Raw genomic sequence first — 26,610 nt, 5'->3', positions numbered from 1 at the left:
ATGTTGAGAGATACTACAGCTCTTACAAGAACTAAAACCAGCGGCAACTCAGCCAGGTTGTAACCCCCTCAGAGAGGGATACTACCTTCTGGAGAGGCTCACATATACTAGTTCAGACTAGATTCTCCAGAGACGAACAGATAAAGAAAGCACTTTTGGGTAAATAGCTGGAGTTTAAACTGACTCAAGGCCTTCTTTCTGATCCAGCAAACAGACAGGACCTTCTGTCCAAGGAGGGCCCACAATCCTTCCTAGGAAGGTCTGGAAGGACTTTGGCCTACAGAGGCCCCATAAGACTGATGGGTGACCTCTGGTAAGCTTATCAGCGTGCATGTAGTGTTTGGGTTTGTTTTTTTTAAAATGTTTTCTCTATAATGCTGTTACCTTAAGAAGCAATGTGCTTGTTTATAAAGAACTGTGTGGTAACTCATAACTGCTGGCCAATACATTGTTCATAGCCTCCAAACAGAACGTAAAGAGCAGACACTGGCCTCTTTAGGCAGCCTGGCTTGCTGGGAATGTCACAGTGTAGGCAGGGAACGATACAGCCTGGAGGAACCCTGGTCAGGTAGGAGAGAGACATGGATTGCCACCCAAGAGAGTTGACAGCTGAGGAGCCAGGAGTCTAGAGTGGATGCTCTTGACGCATCACAGAAGGAAAACCCAGAAGCAGTTGCCCTGAATTGCGACACTAACAAACAATGAAACCACAACAGGGAAGCAGGAAATAATGGAAATTCTTTTATGTGTAGAACTGGAAATCACACATCCTACACTATGGGGCTGTGGTTTAAGGATTGAGATCATGTTCATCACCCTGGCATCAGAATGCTCTTCTAAACGCACTAAAAAGCCAGTCAGGACCACTAAATAGCCAGTCACGATCACTTTCTGTGCCAGTCAGGTGCAGAGTTTCAGATGAAAGCTGGCATCATCCCTAAATATCAATATGTCAACTTAAAAAAAATCCAATGATATATTTTAAGTCCTGATAACATCTAAGCATGGTATGTAAAGCACTTAATGTCCTCAAAGCCTGTTATATATTAACAGGGTATTTTTGCTCATGGGACAATGCCATACATTGGCAATGTTTTCTTCCTAAATTCCATCTTAATGTGGGTATACAAGGAAAATGCTAGTTGGATATTAACACTAAGTGAATTTGTGCCAAAGTTAAAATGTTCAAAGCAGAATTACAGTTCATACATTCCATACTGAATAAACCAGCACGTGTAGCTGACGTTTTAAAAGAACCCAGACAGACTTCAGCTCATTCACAGCAATTTGCTCAGTTGAAATGGCTCCGTTCCTTTCCTGTAGAAAAGACAATCCTACTATTTATCAACTCAAATATGCTCAAGATTTTAAATTGTTTATTCTAGAACAACAGATTAATGCAGAGTGAACACTGTTCTGTGTGCTCTACGCACTTCATGGCTCTCAATGAAATTTGCTAGTGCCACTTTAGACAAATTAGGAGTTTGCTCTTCACGGACTAACAAGTACATTTGCTCACCTTAGATGAGGGCTTACAAGTTCAGACTGTTTCAGTGCCTCAAAAAGCACGTCAGATTTAATTTGCCACGTACAAAGGCTGCAATATTTTGGTGCAATGCTTTAGCTTTCACCTGGTCTGCACGTGAAAAAAAATCCTCCACTTCTTCCAGCTCTGCAGGTACAAGGAAGAGGATCAGACAATCAGTCATCCTAGTTTGAAAGCTGTTGTTTTGGTACATATGTAACGCTGACAGACCCCAGTTGTCGGCAGGCAGGATTGAACTATGGACCTCTGGAGCTTAGTACATGAGCCTCTACCACATGAGCTAAAAAGCTAAGGCTGTTGAGCGGACAATCGCTCTTTCTAAGGGGTCTCAGTGCCACTAGAACACCACACCCAGAAAGAGTGCGGGTTACATACTTCTCCTAGCTGAGGAAGTACGTCCCAAGCTTCAGAGACTTCCCAGCTGACATCCCGGACAAGCCCCGACTTGTAATGCTGACAGACCCTGGTCGTCAGCGGGCAGGATTGAACCTGGGACCTCCGGAGCTTAGTGCTTCAGCTAAAAGTCAACAGGCTATTAGTGAAGGCTGTAGAGCAGACTCATCAATCAATCAATCAATCTCTCTCTCTCAAAGTGGTCTCCGTAGCACTAGATGAGACAGAACACCACACCCAGGAGGTGTGCGGGTTACACATGCCATATACTCTTGTTGTCTTAAAAGCAGCAGAATTCCACAGAGACCCACATCCCTTACAGATATGAATGCTGTCACTACACAGCATTCTGCTGCTGCAGCTATGTTTCTGACCAAGTGTGGTAATTAAAACAGGAGAAATAATCACCTTGATCCAATGATGTGGAAACTATCACAGTCTGCAGCAATTTCAGCAGCACCACCACGATCAAATGATTGGACATAGCATCAGCAAGACTTGATGCCAAAGACATTCTTTTAGACCAAGAGCACAGTAGCTCTGCCTTAGACTTAGTTGCTAGTCTGCATAAGCAGTTCCCTCCTAGATGGGCACCCATCTTCAAGGCTAGATCAAAGCTTTACCCATCTTAGTTATGTGAGCATGTGACTTGTTGTCTTTACTATTCTTTCAAAACAAGAGCTTCAAATGATTTTTAATACTAGAATCTTAAGCAACCACCATCAACACAAACATTCTCTCTATTGGTGTATAAAAGCCAGCAACAATCCTACAGAATAGTTTGAAAAACTGAAATACCAAGTTTCAGAGTAGGCAATTTCAGAGTAGGTAAATACCAAGGTAATTTGCCAGAACAGGGCAGAGAGGCTAAACAGGTGACTGTGTGATATGCAAGTGATCCCGAACTGGCCAGGACGGTTCTCTCTTACAGTGGATCACTGACTACAATGGATGTGATCTACCAGAGTATAAGCTTGCTGTTGCTCAGGTAGGTCAGGTCAACCATCCAGAGCAGCTGGAGAGAGATCTTGGCTGATTTTCTACAGCAGTGCTCTCCAAACTTCTTTGATCGTGCACCCCCACCAGTAACAAATTTTTGAGTACGCATCCCCTGCCACGCCGCCTCTACCATTTTTGCCGCCCCAAGCAACAACAACAAAAAAAAGTCGCCCGAACTGCCGAAGCAGCACTGCTCCAGCAACGCTCCTCCTGCTGCGTACCCCGAAGGATCCTCTTGCTCACCCCACTTTGGAGACCACTGTTCTACAGGACAGTGGAGACAGCTTTCAGCATAGTTTACCTTACAGTGGAGGAGATGTAGTTCCTAGGGGTAAAGTCTTAGGCTCCTAAGTCACTTAGGTGCTTCTGAAGTCCCATTTTCAAAAGTAATTTAGGAAAACGTTATCCATTGCTCTATAGAAGCTTATTTACAGAACACAATCCACACACATCCTCCCTTTGGATTTTAAAGCTTTACAGATTTTTAGAAGCTGTTCTGATGAAATCTTAATTCTAAAACCTAATAGAACAGATTCCTCAATACATCATGTTTCCCTCAAAACAAGTTCCCCAGAAGGAAAGAAGTTACTTATTTCTGCAGCAAGTTCTATTAACATCAACCTCAGAGAGGTTAATAAAGGCACAAGGGAAGACGATCACATGGCAAACATTCGTTACAGGAAGAGACTGACCTAAATATCGCCTTCCAAAACACATTTCTCTTTGAGTGCGAGATAAACCATTTCGCTCCTATCTCTGCTGACAAGCTACAAACCCTGGCCCAGTTTAAACTCTCATGAGACATTCATTCACTATGCTTGGGGGAGGGATAGCTCAGTGGTTTGAGCATTGGCCTGCTAAACCCAGGATTGTGAGCTCAATCCTTGAGGGGACCATTTAGGGCGAAAATCTGCCTGGGGATTGGTCCTGCTTTGAGCAGGGAGTTGGACTAGATGACCTCCTGAGGTCCCTTCCAACCCTTATATTCTATGATTCCTTTGTCCAGACAGCAAACGCTTAAGTTTGAAAGTATCATTCACTGACCTCTTACAACATGCTATTCAACACCTGACGCTCGACCACTTCCATTCATCTGTACTAACAAACCACAATAGGTGGGGCATGAAGGAAACACCTTAAAATAAACTTCTGAGGAAAGTGGTCAATTCTCCATCTGCTGATGTCAAGATATGATGTGTTTCTGAAAGTCACATTTTAGTAAATACCAGGGCTCAATATAAAGACAACTAGATGAAGTTCTATTGTCTGTGATACAGGTCAGAATAAAAGATCTAATGGTCCCTTCTGGCTTTAAAATCTGTGAGTTTGATTGAATAAGCCCCGCCAATCAAATGCTTAGAGATGTCCTGTGGGTCTCTGCAGAAAGCCATGTTTTTGCCCTCTTGGATCCGAGTAGTCACTGCAATAATTTGTGGGTTTTATTTTGTGTATGACGTTCCCAGTAATGCAACATATCCACATGCTGATCACACACAACTCTCTGGAATTAAAGCAAAAGGATAGCCAGGCCTGTGAAAGCCAATACAACAGGGAAGGCTGTGTCAGAAGGACAAGGTCTAAAGAGCTGGCAAGGAAAGATTCAGATCCTGTCGCTCCCCTCAGAAGGAGGAATCCATTTTTGAGGCTGATTACTACATTACACAGTTCCATCAGGCATTTCTGCTTCAGATCATTTTTTATCCCAACTACCTTGCTCTAGAATATGAAGAGCAACAATTTCTGTGTGCATGCCTCCTTGAACTTTAAGCATTCCAACAGGTAATTGGGAAGTGTGTTCTACTCTGGATTATTATTCTCCACACGCTCTTAAACTGTTCTAGTCCACAAGGCAAATACAGTATCTCTTTTGTTTAGACATTCAATACCTCTTGCAGCAAACAGACCGTTCTCCTGCATAAATCCTGAACCACTACTTATGAAGTTACACACTTCAGTCCAGCGAGTCCTTTCTTTTTACCGGCATTTCTAGGGTTCTGCAATTCTGCTTCCCAGCAGCAGTACACTGGTAAGCATGAAGAGCTGATGACTGCTTGCCAGTCATTACCACAAGATGGTGATGTATATTAGACAAGGAGGAACCTGATCTAGTAACATACCAAAAGCAGGTAGGGTTACAGAGGCTTTTGCAGTTGGTGCTGAGCTTTGATCCTCCCTGGCTTCCCTGCTGGCCACGTGAACTCTCCATGCTGGAGCAGTTACTGGTTTTTAAGCAGGCTTCATTAAGCCAGAATGGTGTATCCCTCCTCAGAACTCTGAGGGCCATATGGTTATTTTATCCATATCTGTAGGGTGACCAGATGTCCTCATATTACAGGGACAGCCCCGATATTTGGGGCTTTTTCTTATGTAGGTGCCTATTACCCCCTCTTCATCCCCTGTCCCAACTTAAAACAACTTGCTAGCTGGTCATCCTATATATCTGGAGATTTATACAGTGCTCACCCACAGTGGTATCCCAGCATCTTTCTGCGTCATTACCCACAGACATGGGAAACATGGCTACACTTCTTTATGGCTCATTATTTGTACTGTGGTAGCAGCTAAGAGCCCCAATTATGGACTCCACTGTACTAGGCCCTGTCCAAACACAGGACCAAAAGATGGTCCCTGCCCCCAAAAGTTTACAGTTGAATTGCTTTGGTATATACAGTTAGCCATTCACCCTCCATTATAAAGATACCGCCACCCACCCTCCTGGGGCATCCCAACACCTACACCTTTCTGTGCTGGTTATCACCTTAAGAGCTCTGTGTAAGCTTGTCTCTCTCACCAGCAGAAGTTGGTCCAATAATAGATATTACTTCACCCACCTTGTCTCTCTAATATCCTGGGACCGACACCGCATCATCACTAGAAGTTTTCACTAGTCAGTTCTTCTTGACCAAGGGTGAGAGTCAGTGTCCAGACTACAGAACTGTCTCTTTCCTCTCTGTGAAAGCTTTTGCCCTCCCAAAGCAGTCTCTTTATAGCCTTCCTCTTGTTATCTGGGCAGTTTCAACACACAAAGACATTCTGATGACCAGAGATAAAGGGGGGTGGAGGGGTGGAGTGGAAAAGATGATTCAGCAAGGCAGATGACTATGGGTAAAATCAGCTTCTCCTGAACAAGTGACTTAAATTGTCCTTGAGAGGGTTAAATTAACCCCATCCCTGGCTATTACATCACAGAGGGAATGACTATAACAGGGAATCATTAAATGATCCATCTCCTTTGCCCATTCCCAGCTTCTGGCAATCCGAGGCTAGCGACACCATTCCTGCCCATCCTGGCTAAGAGCCATTGGTGGACCTATCCTCCATGAATTTATCTGGTTCTTCTGTAATTGTCTTGGCTTTCACAACATTCTCGGGCAAAGAGTTCCACAGATTGATTGTGCGTTGTGTGAAGAAATACTTCCTTTTGTTTGTTTTAAACCTGCTGCCTATTAATTTCATTGGTGACCCCTAGCTCTTATGTTATGAGGAGTAAATAACACTTCCTTATTCACTTTCTTCATACCAGTAACGGTTTTATAGACCTCAATCATATACCCACCTTAGTCATCTCTTTTCCAAGCTGAAAAGTCCCAGTCTTATTAATCTCTCCGCATACAGAAGCTGTTCCATAATAATTTTTGCTGCCCTTTTCTGAACCTTTTCCAATTCTAATATATCTTTTTTGAGATAGGGTGACCACATTTGCATGCAGTATTCAAATAGGTGTACGATGGATTTATACAGAGAGGCAATATGATATTTTCTGTCTTATTATCTATTCCTTTCTTAATGATTCTCAACATTCTGTTCACCTTTTTGCCTGCCGCTACACATTGAGTGGATGTTTTCAGAGAACTATCCACAATGACTCCACATTTTCTTTCTTGAGTGGTAACAGCTAATTTAGACCCCATCATTTTATATTTACAGCTGGGATTATGTTTTCCAATGTGCATTAATTTGGATTTATCAACACTGAATTTCATCTGCCATTTTTGTCGCCCAGTCTCCCAGTTTTGAGAGATCCTTTTGTAGCTCTTCACAGTCTGCCTGGGACTTAAACTATCTCGAGTACTTTTGTATCATCAGTCTATTTTAGTTATAGGAGAATGAAAACCACTTTCCATTATTATCCCTTTTTAGATATTTCAGCAAACTGAGCATAACGCCTCCCTGCACCCAGGCTCAGCAGGGCAAAGAGGGGGAATGGCCATCCACCCCTCACACACGCACACCCTGGGAGACACAGACACACAATAATCCCAAACCCTTTCTGCACTCAGGTCTCTAGCATGTCTCAAAAGAACAGCGGGTAATGAAGTATAATTTTATGATCTAGCCTTTCCTTTTAGTTCTGTTGAAAGCCCCTTCCACTGCAAATGTCTTCACTGAATTAAGTGATGAAACCGTCTTTTCAACAACGCTTTCAGCATTCCTCGCTGAGGGAGCCACAAAGACATGCATTCCATGTATCTGAAGATACGATGCATGCATCTCTTCTGCTTTAAACATGTCTCTTCGCACAGATTCAAATGTGGTTCTAACCCAGAACTCATCCTACGCTTAGAGTCGCTCATTTTAGGATTGCAGGCTGCCTTGGAGGAAAAATATAGATGCTGATCTGTTGAGAAAGGAGACCTGGAGCAGGAGACATACTCCCATTTCCTGATGTGTTCCAAAAGGACTTAGGGAGAGTTTAAACCCCTCTGATCTTAGTATCCTTTCAAGAAGCATCTGGATCTTAGTGGGAGTCCTGTGTTGGTTTCACTATGGGAATGACCCACCCAAAAGTTCTGCTTATATCTGAGCCTTCACTAAAGAGGTATTTGCTTTTGAAGGTAATGCCCAGGAGCTCCAGATGTGGATATAAACTTTTGAAGGGTTACAATGACCTTCCCTGGGCTGAACCTGGCATCATGTAGTATTGTGTTCGCCAAAAAGTACAACAGAATACTAATGTAACTTTTCATCCCGCTTAGCATCACACATAGCGAGCACTGGAGTTTGGACTCCAGGACATGTGATGTGGCTTTGTGATAACACTAAGACAAATAATAGTCCATACTTCATGGTTAAGACAGGCACAGAGATATGTGATGTCGCCACATTTCAAACAAAGCATTACATCAGGGGTAGTCAACTATTTTTTTGTCAAGGTCCAAATTTCTTGGTCAAGGTATAGTCAAGGTCCAGACTGTAGAGAAACATTTTTCAAATTGCAAAAACAAGAAGAGTCACTTGGATTGAAGTAAAGAGGATGGGGAGAAAGAAGATTAGGCCAAGAAAGAAATGCAAAATTATTTATCTTATATCAAATACTGATCCAAATTAAAAGTTTATAGCAAAACACCAGCCTGGGGAGAAGGGCAGGGCATGGCCACTGATCCTGTGTATATCATCTGCTTGGCCCTAAGAACTCTGTCCAGCACTTATCACCATAGCCCATAAATTAAGATTGTAAGCTCATTGCGGCAGGGATCTTCTCTCTGCCATTGCCTTTAAAGCACAAAGCAGACTTTAGACACTTAAAAGAAAACCAGCCCATCAACAACAAAAAAGCAGGCTGCAAAATCCTGCTGAGACTCAAACTCCAATGAGCCACTGAGACACCAACAAGCTGGTGACACTAATGCCAAACAACTCCACAGGCTCTGGGACACCACAAGGTCACAGATCACATAGGGAAATGCCAGGCCATGCATGCACAGTCATCATGCCCATTATGCAAGGTTAGTGTCTGGTATGCTGAATGCAGCAAACCACAAAAGGGCAGTGTCCTAGGAAGAGAGCATAAGACTGAGATGAATATAATATATCCTGCTGTACAGACTTGAGTCACAAGTCACTTTCCTCCTCCCCCCCACATGGCTGCTGCAACAGCAGTGGAAGCCTCCTGCCGCAACGGCCCACGTGTATACATTAACCAAACCCCACAGGGGCACGCAGCACCCTTAACCCACCTACCATCCCTCCCTGCACCCCCGTGGGTGTCACCTCTTGAGTGCCTCGGGAGTATACGCCACCCCTGCAACAGCCGTGTGCTACCTGCTTCCCCATCCCAGGGATCTGCACCAAACCCCTACCCAGTGACCTCTGCTCTCCCACCCCCACCGACCTCCCTCTTCCCGGACATGCACCACCCTCGACGCCCCTGCAGTGCCAGTTAATACCCCATCCCCCCCCGGACCCTGGCCCTCCCCCATCACCCGCTTCTCTCCCCCCTTGAATCCTTCGCTCTCCTGGTACCAATAACTCTGCCCCCCACTCTCGGGTCCCACCCCCTCTGGCTCCTGTCTCCCCCGCCCCCCCGGGCCAGCTCCCCTCCCCCACTCTCGGGTCCCACCCCATCCCCTCTGGCTCCTGCCCCCCCCGGCCAGCTCCCCTCCCCCACTCTCGGGTCCCACCCCACCCCTCCCCTCTGGCTCCTGTCTCCCCCGCCCCCCAGGGCCAGCTCCCCTCCCCCACTCTCGGGTCCCACCCCACCCCGTCTGGCTCCTGCCCCCCCCGGGCCAGCTCCCCTCCCCCACTCTCGGGTCCCACCCCACCCCACCCCCTCTGGCTCCTGCCCCCCCCCGGCCAGCTCCCCTCCCCCACTCTCGGGTCCCACCCCTCTGGCTACTCTCTCCCCCGCCCCTCCCGCCTCTGCCCCCCCCAGTGCCTGCCCCGGTGCCCTCCCACACGCCCCTCCCCCATCCCTAGCCGGGCCCGGCGCTCACCTCCCCGCTCCTGAGCCGCCGCCGCCGCCGCCGCCGCCCGGCCCCGCCGGCCTCCCCTGGGGCCTCCCTGACGCCATGTCCCCGGGCTCCGGGCAGCACCGCCAGCAACCCGGCCCCGCCCCCTGGCCGCCAGGCCCCGCCCCTGCTCCCCGCCCCTTTGGGCCCGCGGCGGCGGAGCCTTACGTTGCGTGATGACGCACACGGGTTACCGCTGACGTCGGTCTCCTGGGGCAGCCAATCAAACTGCGACGAGGAGGGAGGCGCTTGTGTGTGTGGAGTAGAGCTGCTGCGGAGCTAGGGGGATTGGAACGGAGGGCCTCCTGATGCAGCTCCGCCGTGGGGACACAGGGCCTCCCCGTGCAGCTCCACGCTGGGGACACTGAGCCTCCCGGTGCAGCTCCATATGGGGACACAGGGCCTCCTGATGCAGCTCCACCGTGGAGATACTGAGCCTCCCGGTGCCGCTCCACCGTGGGGACACAGGGTCTCTTGGTACAATTCTGCACTGGAGACTCACGGTCCGGTCCGTAGTGGGGACAGGGACAGGGACCACTCCCGGTGAAGCTCCGTACTGGGACCAAAAGGTCTTCTAGTGCAGCTCCACCTTGGGGATGCAGGGCCTCCTGGTGCAGTGCCGCGCTGGGGAAACTGAGGCAGAGAACCCTGACTTGTCCAAGAATGCCCAGCAGGGCAGTGGCGGAGCAGAAACTAGAACGCAGGTCACCTGAGACCCAACCCAAAAGCGTTGCTTGGCCCTAGTGATCAACGGAGATTGATGAGAGGGGGAGCTCTCTAGGGAGGAGGTGACTGTAACCTGTTTTTGGCCGCATCCCAATCACAGAGGAAGACAGCTTTCTGTCCTGGGAAGTTCACAGCCTAATCAGACCACATGGCAGCAGGACATTCCCTTAAAGCTCTGCCGCCTTTCAGAAAAAATATTATCCAAGCCTCCCTGTGAACAGAAAATCTGAAGTACCCAACAGAGCAGCATTTACCCCTTGGGGTCACTGCTGCCTGTCTTTGGGGAGGCCCACGTGAAGTGTCTTGGACTGACTTTCAAAGGCACTGCATGCTCACTGCTGCTGCTGACTTCCATAGTAGAGAGACAAGGTGGGTGAGTCCTATATCTTTTATGGGACCAACGTCTGCTGATGAGAGACAAGCTTTTGTGCTACATACAAGATCAAACATTGTTTAGCATAAACAGCACGTGTTCTAAGGGACCATTCAAGCTGAAATGGCCCATTAACACCCCTGTAGTTGAAGGACAAAAAGGGGGGTTAGTAGGTTACAGGTTGTTATAAGAAGCCATAAATCAGTGTCTTTATTAAGGTCATGATTTTTAGTGTCTAACAAAGTTATAAAATTAAGCTCCCAGGCTCATCTTTTGAAAGTGTTAGGCAGGTTTCCTTTGAGGATGAGGACTGATAGGTCAAGATATAGGGTGATCGCTTTCTGAAGTGTTTACCCATGGGTGATAGGGTGTTTTTGTCTTTTATCATTTATCTTTTTTTCTGTGAGAGTTCATCTGAGAGCATGGTGATAGTAGAGGGTACACAAGCACACAGGCCCCCCCCTCCTCAAAAGTTGAAATCAATGCAATTTAGGTGCCTAAATACTTTTGAGGTTCTTTGTCTTAGTACGTCAAGTTTGGGACCTAAAATCAGTGGGCACTTTTGAAAAAAGTGGGTTTAATTTCTACATGCCTCACTTTCCCTATCTGTAAAACGGGATAATATTGTACTTCCCTTCCTCCCAGGGAGCTGTGAGAATAAAGGCTCAGATCTTCAGAGATCTCTAGTCGCCTAATGCTCATTTACATATTTGGGAGACAGATACTATAATGATGGGTCCTATATAAATACCTAGATAAACAGAATCCTTTGTGCAAGAACTGAGGGGTCAGACAGAGACAATTTGATCAAGACAACTTTGGTGCATGATCTTTAGGACCTAGCTGCTTCCAGAGCAATGGGGCTTCTGTGCAGAATCTTTTTTATAACACTGACATTATTGCCAACTACTACACTGCGTGGAACTGAAAAGAATGTCATTACTATTTAAGTTCCAGTAGTGTCTTGAGAAATACTGAAAAGTGGTTATATTTATATCAGCTTGTTTATTTGTATTACAGTAGCATCAAGAGGCTCCAACCGAGATGGGGGCCCCCAGCGTGCTAGGCAGACAATCCCTGAGAAGAGCTCACACTTAAAGAGAGGTGAATGGAAGGGGGAAACTAAGTCACAGAAAGAGGTAATGCCTTGCCCAAGTCCACCCAACAAGTCAGTGGCAAAGGTGGGAATAGAACCCAGAGCTCCTGGCTTGCAACCCAGTACCCCATTCACTGGATCTCACTGCCTCTCCAAATAACAAATATGGAGTCCATTGGTTAGAGCAGGAACTTTGGAAGTCAAGACTCCCAGGTTCTACTCCTACCTATTATAATATGCGCTTATGGCAGTATCCTTGACTTTGCTTTTTACAAAATCATCTAGGAGGATTTTATATAGATTGGCTAATGGAGAATACTCTAGTTCTTATAAAACATATTAAAAATCTGTTCCGTGATGTAAAAGTCTGTTTTATCCTTCACTGGTTTATTACCTAACTCCATAAAGTATAAGTGATTTCCACCCCCCCACCTTATTAAATATACTGTTCAGCTTGAGTGCTCTGTTCTGTAGAGACGGTTGGAAAATTTCCAACAGAACATTTTTCTGTCCAAAAATTCTGCAATAATGTATCAATTTTGATGAAAACCAGCAGGTTTCCTGCTCCTCCGTGGATCCTCGGCAGCTCACCTGGTGGACTGCCACAGAGCCTGGGGAGACGGGACCAGAAATTTTCAACAAGTTCCATTTCAGTTCTTCCCATATGGAATCTTTTTTTTTAAATGTCCCTCTGATGGAAAATTTCCTATGTCTGACTTTTTGTTGCAATACAGAAGGACGTTTTTATTCAGAAATGAAAACTTTTATGTGGGAGGTAAATTCTGGTTCCCACACAGCTCCACAGTGACTTGTGGCTAGGGAAACCTAGAGATCAAATATTCCCCTATCTCTGTTTCCCCACCCCGCAATTTTATTATAATCCACCCAAACAGACCTGCTGTTTCACCCTGACACATCAGGGAATGCAAGACAGAGAGATCAAACTATGTGTTAAGGGCAGATGAAGAAGAGAAAAACTTGCCAGTCGCCATAAGAAATGTCACCCTTGACAAATTAAACTGTGTGCCACCGTGCACATAGCACACGCTTGTTTGTACTCCTGGAATAGGAGAGAGCTTTGTAGACAAGCAAGGAAGACTAATCGTTGGCTTTTAGTTAATGTCCGTAGGGTTTTGAGAGAAAAAATATCATTATATTTGTCTGAAGCGTCAACTTTTCCCCAAGCAGACAAGGTTTTGCAATGCTGCTTTCTTTTTGTTTAAAACACACGGGAGCAAAATAATTACATATGATGTTATCAGGGAAACAAAACCACAGAATCCAGCACAGATAACCAGGCAGCGAATGTGTGGAGCTTTTTGTGTCCCTGTGGTTGTCTCTGGGCAAAAGGGCAAATTGTGCATTTCCAGTTGAGTGTGAAAAATTTCCCTGTATGTCTGCAACCCTGAAAGATAAATCCCCCTCCTGGCAGGATGAAAACGACATCAAACTGAGCTGGAAGCTGTAGTTGCTAGGAATAGAGGGTTTTTCATAGAATCACAGAAGACTAGGGGTTGAAGAGACCTCAGGAGATCATCCAGTCCAACGCCCTGCTCAAAGCAGGACCAACACCAACTAAATCATCCCAGCCAGGGCTTTGTCAAGCCAGGCCTTAAAAACCTCTAGGGATAGAGATTCCACCACCTCCCTAGGTAACCCATTCCAGTGCTTCACCACCCTCCTAGTGAAATAGTATCAGAGAAGTAGCCGTGTTAGTCTGTATCCACAAAAACAACGAGGAGTCCAGTGGCACCTTAAAGACTAACGGATTTATTTGGACATAAGCTTTTGTGGGTAACCCCCCCACCCCCAACTTCTTCAGTTCTTCCCCTTTGTTCAGATTACTTACCCAGCTCACTGACTGGCGAACTCTGGTCCAGAATATATTTCTTAGTCATTATGCAGAAGCAGTGTTTGCCACTTACTCTGCAGCTGTTGGGACAGAGTAGCGGAGCCCACTCCGCGGTTGTCTTTATACAAGTGTCTCGCTTCCGATAAGATAAGGGTACTTCAGACGTGCCCGGGAATTGGCTGGCATTTGGCAGAGTTGTTTGAAAGAATCTTAAGAAACCAACTGGAATGTTGTTTTCCAAACACAATTAACCCTGCTTTTCTCTTATCGTTCTGAAAATAACTGACAGGGTGATTATTAATGGGTCATTAATTGGGTACCAGAAACCTTGATCCAGAGGATTTTCCCTAGTTGAAGTGGCTGTGGCTTATCCACTCCTCTGAACAAATGTTATCAATAGGGGGAGTTAAATCAAAAAGCCATTTGGTAGAACTTTATGTAGCACTCTGGCAATTAAATACATGAGACATGCTGGACTCTGCTCTGACCGGATCATTTTTCTGACAGATTAGAACCAGAACTGGCATTGCTGTGTTGTGGTACGTGCAGCACTGATAGGGCATCAGCTGGGTAAATATGATACAAAGTATCATTGATCAGTGCTGATCTGAAAGTTTCATAAAGACTGAATTTATCAATCAATGACCTGGAAGCTATCAGTAAAGCCTACGAAGGCTTCTGTGCATTTCTTCTGATAAGCAGAAGCTGAACGTGCAGAACGTGAGCTGCCATATACCCATTTGACGGACTTATCACTCAACAGGCCACGGGAGGTGAGTATTGTGCCACTTCAGCCTTTCCCCATAGATGGTAAAATGCATACATGTATTTGGCTCATGATGGCTATGAAGCAGCCACTGGGCCTTCTGAAAGGATAGGATCACTGTGCTTCTGTGGGTTACAACTGAGAATACTAATTCAGGACAAACTGCTGAGAAATAGGGCAAGCAAACCCAGGGCCAGCTCCAGGCACCAGCATTTCAAGCAGGTGCTTGGGGCGGCAATCTGCAAGGGGCGGCAGTCCGTGTGTTTTTGTGGCCCCAAGCAGGGCCAGTGCAACCCATTAGGCGACCAGTGCTAGCATTTGGGGGATGGCATTTTGGGTCCTTCAACGGCGACTGCAGCGGCCGGATCTTTGGCCGCCCTGGTCGTCGTCGGCATTTAGGTGGAGGGATCTGGGGCAGGGGGGCGCAGGGAGGGCCGCCTGCAGCAAGTAAGAGGGCACGCGGCAAACAGGAGAACTGCTCCCCCTCCCCAGCTCACCTCTGCTCTGCCTCCTCCCCCAAGCATGCCGCCCCGCTCTGCTTCTCTTCCTCCCACGTTTGGGGTGCCAAACAGCTGATTGGTGCTGCAAGCCTGGGAGGCGGGAGAAGCGGATAGGCGACGCATGCTTGGGGAGGAGGCGGGAGGAGGCGGAGCAGAGGTGAGCTGGGGCGGGGAACTGCTGTTGGGGGGGGCGCCTCAGGGCGGAGTGTGGGGAGCTGCTGTGGGGGGGAGCCTTAGGGCGGGGGGGGCGGTGGAGAGCTGCCACAGGGCTGGCGGGTGGCGCAAGGTGAAAGTTTTGCCTAGGGTGTGAAACATCCTTGCACCTGCGCAGCGCGCCGAATTGCCACTGCGGACGGCAGGGGCACTCCGTGTGCCGCTAGGGCAGCACGCGCATTTCCGCAGCAGTGGCAATTCAGCGGCAGCTTCTCTCTTCAGCTGCCAGTGGAAGCAATTCGGCGCACTGCTTGGGGCGGCAAAAACAGTAGAGCCAGCCCTGAGCACACCCCAAAACTGGTGGTTATTCTCCCATAAGATATACCAAACCAGCAATGAAATTAAGCTGTTTCACCACAAGAAGCAGTCCCTTAGGCATTCTAGTTCTTGTATCACCACCAAAAACACCAGACTTAATGATGAGTGGTTATTGAAAACCAATTTCAGCAAACAAAAGGGGTCTTTTGATCCGAAATGACCAGCCACATACCCAGATCTTACCCACAAATCATGCTGTTGCCAGTCCTTTAGTATCTAAAATCTAAAGGTTTATGTATAAAAAGAAAGAAAGAAGGAAAGAAAGGTGAGAGTTAAAATTGGCTAAAGGAATCAAATACATACAATAATTGCAAAGTTCTTGGATCAGGCTTGTAGCAGTGATGGAATAAACTGCTGGCTTGTTAAGTCTCTGGTTGCTTCCAAATCCTTGGAAGGTCCTCAGTCCCTTAGTTAGAATGTTCCCATTAGTATAAGTCCATAGTCCAGAGGTTTGAGCAGGAAAGAGGCAAAATGGAGTTGTCTCCAGAGCCTTTTACAGCTTCTGCCAAGTGAAGGGGAAACCCATTGTTTTACTGTTTGTGGAAAATCACAGGTAACAAGATGGTGTTTGGAGTCACATGTCCATGCATGATTTCGCTTAGTCATAGCAGAAGCCATCCCATACTACAGCTCAGTCCATTATGTGTGGATAGGCGTCTTCTGTGGTCCATTGCGAGTTACGTATTCTTTGATGGGCCATCCAACGTGAATAGCTCCTTCACAATGTGCTGGCTAAACACCTTGCTGTTACCGCAGGAGCAAACATTTGAAATGCAGGTGCCTAGTTAATATTCATAACTTCAGATACAAAAATGATACATGCATACAAACAGCATACTCATATTCAGCAAATCATAACCTTTCCATAGACACCGTCCTTGATATACTTTGGACAAGATTTGTTGCAATTATATAACAGTGGTAGCAACAACATGGTCATATTTTAATCAGATAATGGCACGCAATATTTATCATTCCCTTTCTTACTTCCCCTACTCAATAGCTGGACATATTCCTATAGCACCCAACGGTCTTCCATTAATAATTTTTGGAGAGGAGAGGGTGACAATCGCTGTAAGATTACAGAAACTAAAACAACATCCTTCATTTTCAGTAAAGCCTTTCAGGTATCATTATTTAGTGGCTTGAGCATAGGAAAGGGAGCCAGGAAGCTTGTGACGGATATTGGCATCACATTGATAACAAATGTTATCAATACAGGGAGCTAAATCAAAAAGCCATTTGGTAGAACTTTATGCAGCACTCTGGCAATTACATGCATGAGACATACTGTACTCTGTTCTGACCGGGCCATTTTTCCGACAGATTAGAACCAGAACTGGCACTGCTGCATCGCGGTACGTGCAGTGCTGATAGGGCATCAGCTGGGTAAATACAATACAAAGTATCATTGATCAATGCTGATCTGAAAGTTTCATAAAGACTGAATTTATCCATCCATGAATGTATCACATTGTATTAAATTTATGAATGGTTGATGTCTGATTTTGTTCTGCTTCATGGAGGCGAGTAACCTTAGCTCTTCCTGGAGCTAAAAGCACTGGGAGGTGATTAACATAAATCACTGAGACTAAACAACTCTAGAGGGGATCAGCCCCTCATACACTGGCTCAAGCTGGGTTTTCCAGAGACTAGGAGACAAATAAAGGGCTTTTTCTGTAAAAAGATTGGCTTGAACTGACTCAGGGCCTTCTTTCTGATCCAGCAAAGTAAGCAAACAGACAGGACCTTCTGTCCAAGGGTTGGGGCAACCGTGGGGAAGGGTTGGAAGAACTTTGCTCTCCAGAAGACTGATGGGTGACCTCTGGTAAGCTTTTAGCGTATAGGAATGTTTATTGTTTTTTTATATTTTCTCTATAATGGTTTTATCTTAAGAATGAATGTGCTTGCTTGGAAAGGGCTGTGTGATGACACTCGGAGAGAAAGCAAAGCATAGGGGCTGGTCTCTAGGCAGCCTGACATGCCGGGGATATCACAGTGTAAGGCAGAGAGCAATACAGCCTTAACCCCCCCCCCCCCCCCCCGGGGTCAGTAAGGAATGGGACAAGAAACAGGTGATGGCTGGAGACCTGATTGGGAGTTCCTGGAGTGGACCATGCAGGTGCAGTTACTCTGAAACAGTGACACTTGACTCTGATATTGATTCTCTTCTGTGACCACAGACAAGATGTTTCCCCTCTCAGCCTTGTAAATTGGGGAGAACACGCTCTAACTTTGCCGGCAGTCTGTGAATTGCTTGGTGAATGTAAAGCTCACTGAAAATAAAACAAAATGCTACTGAAGTGCTAATTAACTGATATTAAGAAGACCATCCCAGAAGAATGATGCAAAAAGAATTAAAGCCAAATGCTTCCAATGATGCTGCTTCTGAGTTTGTTCCTGAAAACAGTGCCAACAGGCCAAACGATATTGTACAAGAACAGCACAATCTACCCCATCTGAGGAAAGGAGGAGCTGTCCATCAAGACATTTATAAGCTTGGTGGGTAAGATGTACAGTTATTATTTGCATAGCATCAACTACAGGCGAGGCACTTGTACCACTTCATTTAGTGATTCCCTTTATTGGCACTTTAGGGAACAAGAAAATCACATCTAAAGAGAGCTGAGGTAACTGAGTCATCCTGGCAGAAACGAGCGAAGGTGGAAGGGTGTGAGAAGGAGGGAGGGAGGGAGAGACAGGCACAATTGGACAGGAAAAGGGACTCATGGAGAAACAGACAAGAGAGAGTTTGACAGGTGGGTTGGAAATTGTTAGACAGTGGAAAGTTCTTGCATGTCTCAAAAGTTTCTGGAGATTTTATTTAGCTCAGCAGTTCTTACAGTACCACACCCAGTGCCACTAGGGGAAAGTCTCATGCCCTTGTGTGGACACAGAAGACCAGACAGCAAGTGTGAAAAGTTGGGACACTCTTTTTTTTGGTGGGGTGGGTATAGTTGCATATATAAGACAAAGCCCCGAATATCAGGATGTCTGGTCACCCTATATGGATGTGACAGAACATATCTTTTGAAGGCAGGGGAATGGAGTGTAAAGATGCCACTAATAAGACATCAAGTTCCTCCTAGGATTAACCCCCCCTTGTGGCTTCATGCTGCACAGGCATAAATCATGAGTTATCTCTTGGTGTGGCAGGCTGTACAAGTGCTGGCAAAGACCCAAGAGGACAGAAGCTTTGGGTCTCCGCAGACATGGAAATGGGTTCACACAGGGCTCAAAGTATGTGCAGGGCATCTTCCACAACATTCAAGGGACAGCCCCTGCCCTGAGGTGCTCACAGTTCGGTATCAGCAAAATTGCATGGCTGGTTATGCAGGGTTGTTGTTGTCACCAGGTATAAATCTAGGTAACTCGGGAAAGTGGTAGATCACAAGTGTCAATAAAGCCCTCCTGTTGTAGGCCTTAGTGAACCATTGTTCTTCCATGTTCAACACTTTGTGTAACCTAATGTACTAATAGTTGCAAAAATGTAATGTTAGCAGTTAGTTTTTGGTTGTAACAGCCAGTTCTCTGCTGTAATACATTGAAGCTAGGCTGAAGCAAGTTTCAAGGCCACTTTTAGATACAGCATACATGTCTCTGCAGTAGAAAGGGGGAGAGGGAGGGGGAAAACAAAGAAATGTGTGAGAAGAGAATGCTGCAGCTGGACAGAAGAGGGAGGGGAAACGGGGGATTGCTAGTCAGTGAGAAAAGTTCTCATGGATATAAAGGAACAGACTGCTTGTTTTAGACGTGCTTGATCTGAGTCATTCTCCCTGCACCGCTTTGAGATCTCAAATAAATTTGGTTTGCTTCTCCACCCTGGTGTGTTTATTGGCGCGGTACACCAGGCAATGGACCCCCCCCCCCCCCGCTGTTGCTTGGCCTCAGGCAGTTATCTGCCGGCAACAGTTCTTGGCGCCCAACGGTGGGCTTTGAGGCTAAAATTAGCCTTGCCTGGATCCCTCCTGGTGGTCGACGGATTGCGGCGACGACCGACGCCCAGTGCGCACCGGTGACTTCATCGGGGGCCTCGGCGGAGACGTGGTGTGAGCGACCCCAGAGGGCACAACGGCGCAACGCGCTCGAGTAGTGGAGAAGCAGTTGTGGGCGACAGTGAGAAACCGGTCCCTTGGATAAGGTAGGAACAGTCCAGTAGTGTGGACTTAGGCCCGAGGCTGGGGACGCCCAGTCGTTGTAATTCCCATTAGACAATAGAGCGTCATATAATGGGTCAAGGGCATGGTATGGGGCGCCAGGTACGGTGTACACCCTTAGAATGCATTCTGGTGAATTGGAAGGTGTTTGGCTCAGATCCAATGACTAAACTGACTAAGCATAACTTAAAAAGGTTCTGTACAGTAGACTGGCCTCGAAAGCAACTAGAGAGCCAGGAAAGGTGGCCACCAGAAGGATCACTTAATTACAATACGATCCTTCAGCTGATCCTGTTTTGTCAGCGAACAGGTAAATGGACTGAACATCTGTATGCGCAATTGTTTATGGCCTTATGGCATAGGACTGATATTTTGCAACAGTGTAATTTAACTCCGACAGGTTCGGTAGTCACTAATGTTAGTCCCCAGAGCCCTCCTACAGTTGTAATGGCAGATTCGGTGTCCCCTTTGGCTTTAACACCCCCACCATATAAAGAGCAGGTGCCCCAGACCCCAGAGATTGCCCCCTCAGTGGGATTCTATCCGTTGATTACTGAGACCAGGATAGCCCGCCCTGGAGCAGAAGGGCGTGCTGCCACTACTATGCAAGTTTACACCCATGTGCCTTTTAATCCAGTGGAGCTAGCAGCCTTTAAGACACAGGCTGGGGAATTCTCAACGAATCCAAGCCGGTTTATCTCAGTTTTTGAGGGATGTCTGGCTAGCCACAAGCCTGACTGGGATGACTGTCAGATCCTTATGAGGACCCTGTTGTCTGAGGTGGAGCGGAATCAGGTTATGTCCAAGGCAAGGGAGGAGGCACAGCGGAGATATGATGCGAATCCAGATACTGTCCCTGTCCCCGGGAACCAGGTTCCCCTGGCTGACCCCAGGTGGAATCCTAATAATGAGCAGCACCTCAACCGCCTCACCTCCTATAAGGAGCTGCTTTTGCACGGACTCCGACACTCGGCTGTCCGACATAACAATTGGGCAAAACCATATGAGATAGTGCAGGAGCCAAAGGAAAGTCCAGTTGCCTTTTTGCAGCGCATTCAAGATGCTATTCGACAGAATACAAATGCAAACCCTGATGACCAGGCCACTGAGGCAATTATAAAAGGTATCTTTACCAGTTGTGCAGCGCCTGATATTAAAAGGAAATTGCAGAAAAAGGAGGATTTAATGGCCATGACCATGGCACAGATTCTGGAAACTGCAAATAAGGTTTATAGCCTGAGAGAGGGAGAAAAGGAGAAAAAGCAAGTGAAAATGATGGTAGCAGCAGTGCAAGCCGGCAGGGAAAGGCCCCAGGAAGGTGGAAGGGGCTGGGGAGTAAGGGGCCGTGGGCGTGGACGCCCTGACCCGCAGGAGAAGCACCTGGGTCGCAACCAGTGTGCTATCTGCCGGCAGGAGGGACACTGGAAAAATGAATGCCCCCAAAGGGAGCGTACTCTTATGATGGCTGCGGAGGAGCAAGAATAGGGGTGTCAGGGGAGATGGACTATCCTGCCCCCCAAGCCCCGAGTAAAAATGCGGGTGGGAAATTCGGAAATAGACTTTTTAGTAGACTCTGGAGCAACACGCACCGCTGTAAATCAACCCCTTCAGCTGCCTGTGGCAGACTCTCTCACTGTGGTGGGTGCCACAGGAAAAGGAACCAAGTGTTCAGTGTATGCCCCAGCGGAATGTGCTTTGGGAAACAGGACTATATCTCACAAGCTGGTTTACCTTCCTGATTGCCCAACACCCCTGCTAGGACGGGACCTGCTTTGTCGCTTAGGTGCCACCCTGCATTTTACTCAAGATGAAATAACCCTCACCTTACCCCCCGAGAATGCATTGATCATGACTCTTGCAGTTGAGCCCTCAGCTATGCAAGCCCCAGAGTGGAGCCAGTAGGAGGACCAGATATACCCCCTAGTCTGGGCATCAGGGGTCCCGGGAAAAGCCACACACCAAACCCGTCAATGTGCAGCTTTTGCCAGGAAAAGGCCCAGTGCGAATCAAACAGTATCCAATCAAGAGGGAAGCCAGAGAGGGGCTACAAGGAACTATAGACAGATTCCTACAATATGGTGTACTTCGAGAATGCCAGTCAGCTTGGAATACTCCTATCTTGCCTGTGCAAAAGCCTGATGGCACGTACCGGCTGGTGCAGGACCTCAGAGCAGTCAATGAACGGGTAAAACTCTGCACCCCCTTGTCCCAAACCCATATTCCTTGTTGGCCTCCGTGGGGGGACAGCATACCCATTTTTCAGCTCTGGATTTAAAAGATGCCTTCTTCACAATTCCAGTTGACACACCATCTCAGGAGATTTTCTCCTTCGAATGGGAGGACGAAAGGAGGGTTAAAAAGCGGCTTTGCTGGACAGTTTTGGCCCAGGGATTTAAAAACTCCCCCACCCTTTTTGGCCAGGCCCTGGCTAAAGACTTGGAGGAATGGGACAATGAGGACAAGGTCCTCCTTCTGCAATATGTTGATGATTTGTTAATTGCAGCTGTGGGTTTAACCCCTTGCCTTAAAGCCACTGTGAGCCTCCTGAACTTTGTTGGACTCCGAGGTTATCGGGTAGCACGGAGTAAGGCTCAAATTGCCCTCCCAGAAGTACAGTACTTAGGGTTTCACATAAGGCAAGGAGAACGTCAGCTTTCAAATGAAAGAAAGGAAGCAATCTGTCAAGTTCCTATCCCAAGCAATCGTAAACGGCTCAGGGCATTTCTAGGCATGGCAGGCTTTTGCAGAATATGGATCCCTGAATTTGGACTGTGGGCCAAACCATTGTACAAATGCGTTAAGGGAGCGGATCACGACCTCCTTCACTGGTCCCCAGAAGCTGACAAGGCATTTAAGGTTCTGAAAAGAAAGTTAATGGAAGCCCCAGCCCTGGGTCTGCCGGACCTCTCCAAGCCGTTTCAGCTGTATGTACATGAGAGGAAAGGGGTGGCTCTGGGAGTGCTTACTCAGTTATTAGGTACTTGGAGACGTCCCGTGGCTTATTTTTCCAAACAACTTGATCCAGTTGCCAAGGGGTGGCCAGTGTGTTTACGGGCGGTTGCTGCAACTGCCCTAGTACTTGAGGAAGCTGAGAAGTTAACCCTGGGAGGGGTTGTGCAAGTGTTTGTTCCTCACATGGTTCAGGCCCTGCTGGATGCCAAGGGTGGTCTTTGGCTCACCCAGGCTCGGGTGGCTCGGTATCAGGCTAAGCTTTTAGAGAACCCTGAAGTCACCCTGCAGACCTGCCCCTCCCTTAAACCAGCCACCCTTTTGCCAGAGACAGAGGAGCGGGAACATGACTGTCTAGATGTAATAGATGTCCAATACTCCAGCTGTCCAGACTTAAAGGACCAACCACTTCCAAATGCAGAGTGTGAGTGGTACACTGATGGCAGTAGTGCTGTTGTAGATGGACAAAGGAGGACAGGCTATGCTGTTGTGACCCTCCACGATACCGTGGAAGCTGAGGGTTTACCTGCTGAGACATCTGCTCAGCTTGCTGAACTAGTAGCCCTGACCCGTGCACTTGAACTGTCAAAAGGAAAACGAGTCAACATCTTTACTGACTCTAAATATGCTTTTGGAGTATTACATGCTCATGCTGGTTTGTGGAAGCAAAGAGGACTGCTAACAGCCCAAGGCTGTCCAGTTAAGCATGGGTCCCAGATCCTCCGGCTTCTAGAAGCTGTACAGCTCCCCTTAGAGGTAGCAGTGGTGCACTGTAAGGCCCATCAAAGAGAAAATCAGGATGTGGCCCGGGGAAATGCTAGGGCAGACAGGGAAGCCAAGCGTGCTGCTACCTTGCAGCCACCAGAGCCAGAGACTGCCCATACGCATGCCCTTATCCCATCGGTAGGGGAGCTCCCAGCCCCACAGTACTCTCCAGAAGAAAGAAACCTGGCTGACAGGCTTGGTCTCCAGGAAAAGGAGGGATGGCTCTACTCCACAGAAGGAAAAATTCTATTACCTAAGAGCCTAAACCGACCAGTGTTACAGCAATTACATCAAACTACCCATGCAGGGAGGGAGGCTCTTACCCAGCTTATGAGTAAATATTTTCTAACCTCTGGACTTAAACCCCTAGCATCCCAGGTACAAGCTGAATGTTTGGTCTGCCAAAAGAATAACCCACAACCAGGACTGTCAGTGACGCCAGCCACTCTGGAACCCACCCCAGGTCTGGGACTGGTGTGGCAAATAGATTTTACTGAGTTCCCCCAGACTCAAGGGTACAAATACCCTCTCGTCTTAGTGGATCGATTCAGCAGATGGCCTGAAGCCTTCCCATGTCGAAACAATACAGCTAAAACAGTGGCCTTAAAATTTGTCAAGGAGATTATTCCTCGATTTGGACTCCCCCAGTGGATGGAATCTGACAATGGAACCCACTTCACATCAAAAATTGTTCAAAACATATCGGATGTCTTACAGATCCCATGGAAGCTCCACACTCCTTGGCGACCGCAGGCCAGTGGAGTAGTGGAACGCATGAATCAGACACTCAAGCGACATCTCTCAAAGGTTTGCCAGGAGGCCTCTCTTCGGTGGCCTGATGCTTTGCCCCTTGTTTTACTCCGTGTCCGTGCTCTCCCCAAGGGCAGATTAGGGCTCAGTCCCTTTGAGATTATGTTTGGAAGGGTATGGCCTATGAATGGTACACCGGTTCTGGCAGGGGAATGGGAAATGGGGTGTGGTTTCTTGTCTCAGTACATGCGCTCTTTGTCTGCTGTTCTCTGTTCTCTTCACAGGTACACCAAAGATTTCCAGCCTCTCCTGCTGGATGTCCCAATCCACTCCTTGCAGCCCGGCGATTCCGTGCTTGTTCGTACCTGGAAGGACGAGCCTCTCCAAGAGAAGTGGAAAGGACCCCACACCATCCTGCTGGTTTCCCATACAGCAGCAAAGGTTGAAGGACACAAAAACTGGATTCATCACTCTCGTCTGAAAGTAGTGCCAGCTCCTGAACAGTGGACAGTCCAGCCTGCTGAGAAAACTTCCAGCGACGATTTGGGACTTAAGCTGTTATTCAAGCGACAATAAGGAGAGCTGGGAATGCCCTGTAATCCCTTTGAACCGCCACAGCACACTCCCTGTGAACACACTGAACATTGGCTGTGTTTATTTTCAGAGGGCCGGCCTAATCTGTCAGCCTGGATCCTTTGGTTTTTAATTTGCGTGTTGTTGTACTTCTTAATCTTTCTTATTTTATAGGCATTTGAGGCCTTAAAATTTTAAGGCCCTAAAGTAATCCGCCCAATATGGGTTCAGGTTCAGGATTTACCCTCCTGTTACTATTTGCCATAATATTGCTGCTATTAATTCCTGTGTTCCCCCAAAAGCATGCAAAGTGGGAGGATAATAGTTTTTTGCATTTAACTCATGCAGTTGCTCAAGGTGTAAATCAATCCTCATGTTGGGTCTGTATACACACTCCCACCCATACTGATCAGGGCATTCCACTATGGGCTGTTCCTCTTTCACTCAATGGCACACTTATAGATCAGCTGTTTCCTGACTGCAACTACAGCCCGGACCCCCCAGTTCAGACATGATCCATCCATATGGTACCTCAGGGTCCCTATGCTGCATGCTACTGGCGAGATAAGGGAGACAATACCATCTTTGTGGGCAATGCCATGGTGGAGTGTAATTATTCAGAACATGTTTACCTAAGCCCTTCCTCCACCTGTGGTCGAGCCCCATGGCCGGTCCCTACGGGATCTGGCTGGTAGTGGCTTTGTAATCAAACAGCTTATAAAGCGCTCCCAGCTGACTGGTGGGGCTCTTGTGCCCTGGGAGCTGTGGTCCCTGCTGTCACAATACATCCAACATTAAACCAAGGCGAGGTTTGTAATCATGTTTGGAGGAGCCGACGGAATGTTCCTGCTAATCCCCTGGTCAGTCGGCCTACAGGTTTTCATTCTTTTGTCCGCTGGTTTTTGCCTTCATTGGGAGTAAATGAGTTAGAAAAAGCTATAGTAAATATTTCTGTTGCCTTGGAAATAATGGCAAACTCCACAGCAGATGCCTTATCGGCTCTCCAAGGTGAAGTATTTCAATTGTCCCAGACAGTTTTACAAAATCGTTTGGCCCTAGATTACCTCCTTATTAATCAGGGTGGAGTTTGTGCCTTAGTTAACTCTAGTTGTTGTGTGTTTATAAACCAATAGCAGCGGGTGGAAACTGATATACATGCTATTAGAAAGCAGGCTGTGTCTTTCACCGTATTACCCTTGATAACACCAGTACAGGAATCCAAGAGGTATGTGGTTGGTTAACCTCCTGGATGCCCGATTTAGGTGCATGGGGTCGGCATATAGTGTTTTTGCTCTTTTGTGTACTTCTCCTCTTTGTTGTTCTTTTTGTATTCATACAATGCTGTAAAATGCTCCTGAATTCACTTTGCTCCCCCCGACCCCCTGGTATTTCTCAGTTGACTCTAACCAGTGACCCCCATGCCTATGAGCTTAATCTGTTTTTATCTTCTGCATATGAGAACACTCAACCAAAAGTTTGTTGAGTTTTCTCAAAGGAGGGAGTTGTTGGTGTCACCAGGTATAAATCTAGGTAACTTGGGAAAGTGGTAGATCACAAGTGTCAATAAAGCCCTCCTGTTGTAGGTCTTAGTGAACCATTGTTCCTCCATGTTCAACACTTTGTGTAACCTAATGTACTAATAGTTGCAAAAATGTAATGTTAGCAGTTAGTTTTTGGTTGTAACAGCCAGTTCTCTGCTGTAATACATTGAAGCTAGGCTGAAGCAAGTTTCAAGGCCACTTTTAGATACAGCATACATGTCTCTGCAGTAGAAAGGGGGAGAGGGAGGGGGAAAACAAAGAAATGTGTGAGAAGAGAATGCTGCAGCTGGACAGAAGAGGGAGGGGAAACGGAGGATTGCTAGTCAGTGAGAAAAGTTCTCATGGATATAAAGGAACAGACTGCT

At 47.1% G+C, this 26,610-nt stretch overlaps 2 protein-coding genes across 6 annotated transcripts in view; one reads left to right on the top strand and one right to left on the bottom strand.

The window, feature by feature from the left end:
• SLC11A2 (solute carrier family 11 member 2) overlaps positions 1 to 13,790 on the bottom strand; it is a 45,172-nt gene extending 31,382 nt beyond the window's left edge. For 2 of the 5 annotated variants that reach the window (XR_007769788.1, XM_050925291.1), the window contains exon 1: positions 13,711 to 13,789. Coding sequence is in view for 2 of the 5 variants with exons in the window: in XM_050925291.1 (XP_050781248.1) it covers positions 13,711 to 13,759 (49 nt within the window). In the remaining 3 variants the exon portion in view is untranslated. Of the gene's footprint in view, positions 1 to 5,769; positions 5,863 to 9,651; positions 9,761 to 13,710 lie in introns of those variants that run through there. The other 3 variants (XM_050925292.1, XM_050925297.1, XM_050925294.1) reach the window with 3 other exon arrangements.
• A 6,636-nt stretch (positions 13,791 to 20,426) lies between these two features.
• LOC127035579 (uncharacterized) lies at positions 20,427 to 26,301 on the top strand. The gene is given in 3 exon segments (XM_050925599.1): positions 20,427 to 20,790; positions 21,656 to 21,856; positions 21,859 to 26,301. Coding segments are annotated over 3 exon segments (3,414 nt in total). The 3' UTR covers positions 24,708 to 26,301.
• Positions 26,302 to 26,610: the final 309 nt, after the last annotated feature.

Source organism: Gopherus flavomarginatus, chromosome 16 (assembly GCF_025201925.1).
Source record: "Gopherus flavomarginatus isolate rGopFla2 chromosome 16, rGopFla2.mat.asm, whole genome shotgun sequence".
Taxonomy (NCBI): Eukaryota; Metazoa; Chordata; order Testudines; family Testudinidae; genus Gopherus; species Gopherus flavomarginatus.
This window is presented reverse-complemented; position numbering and strand designations above follow the sequence as displayed.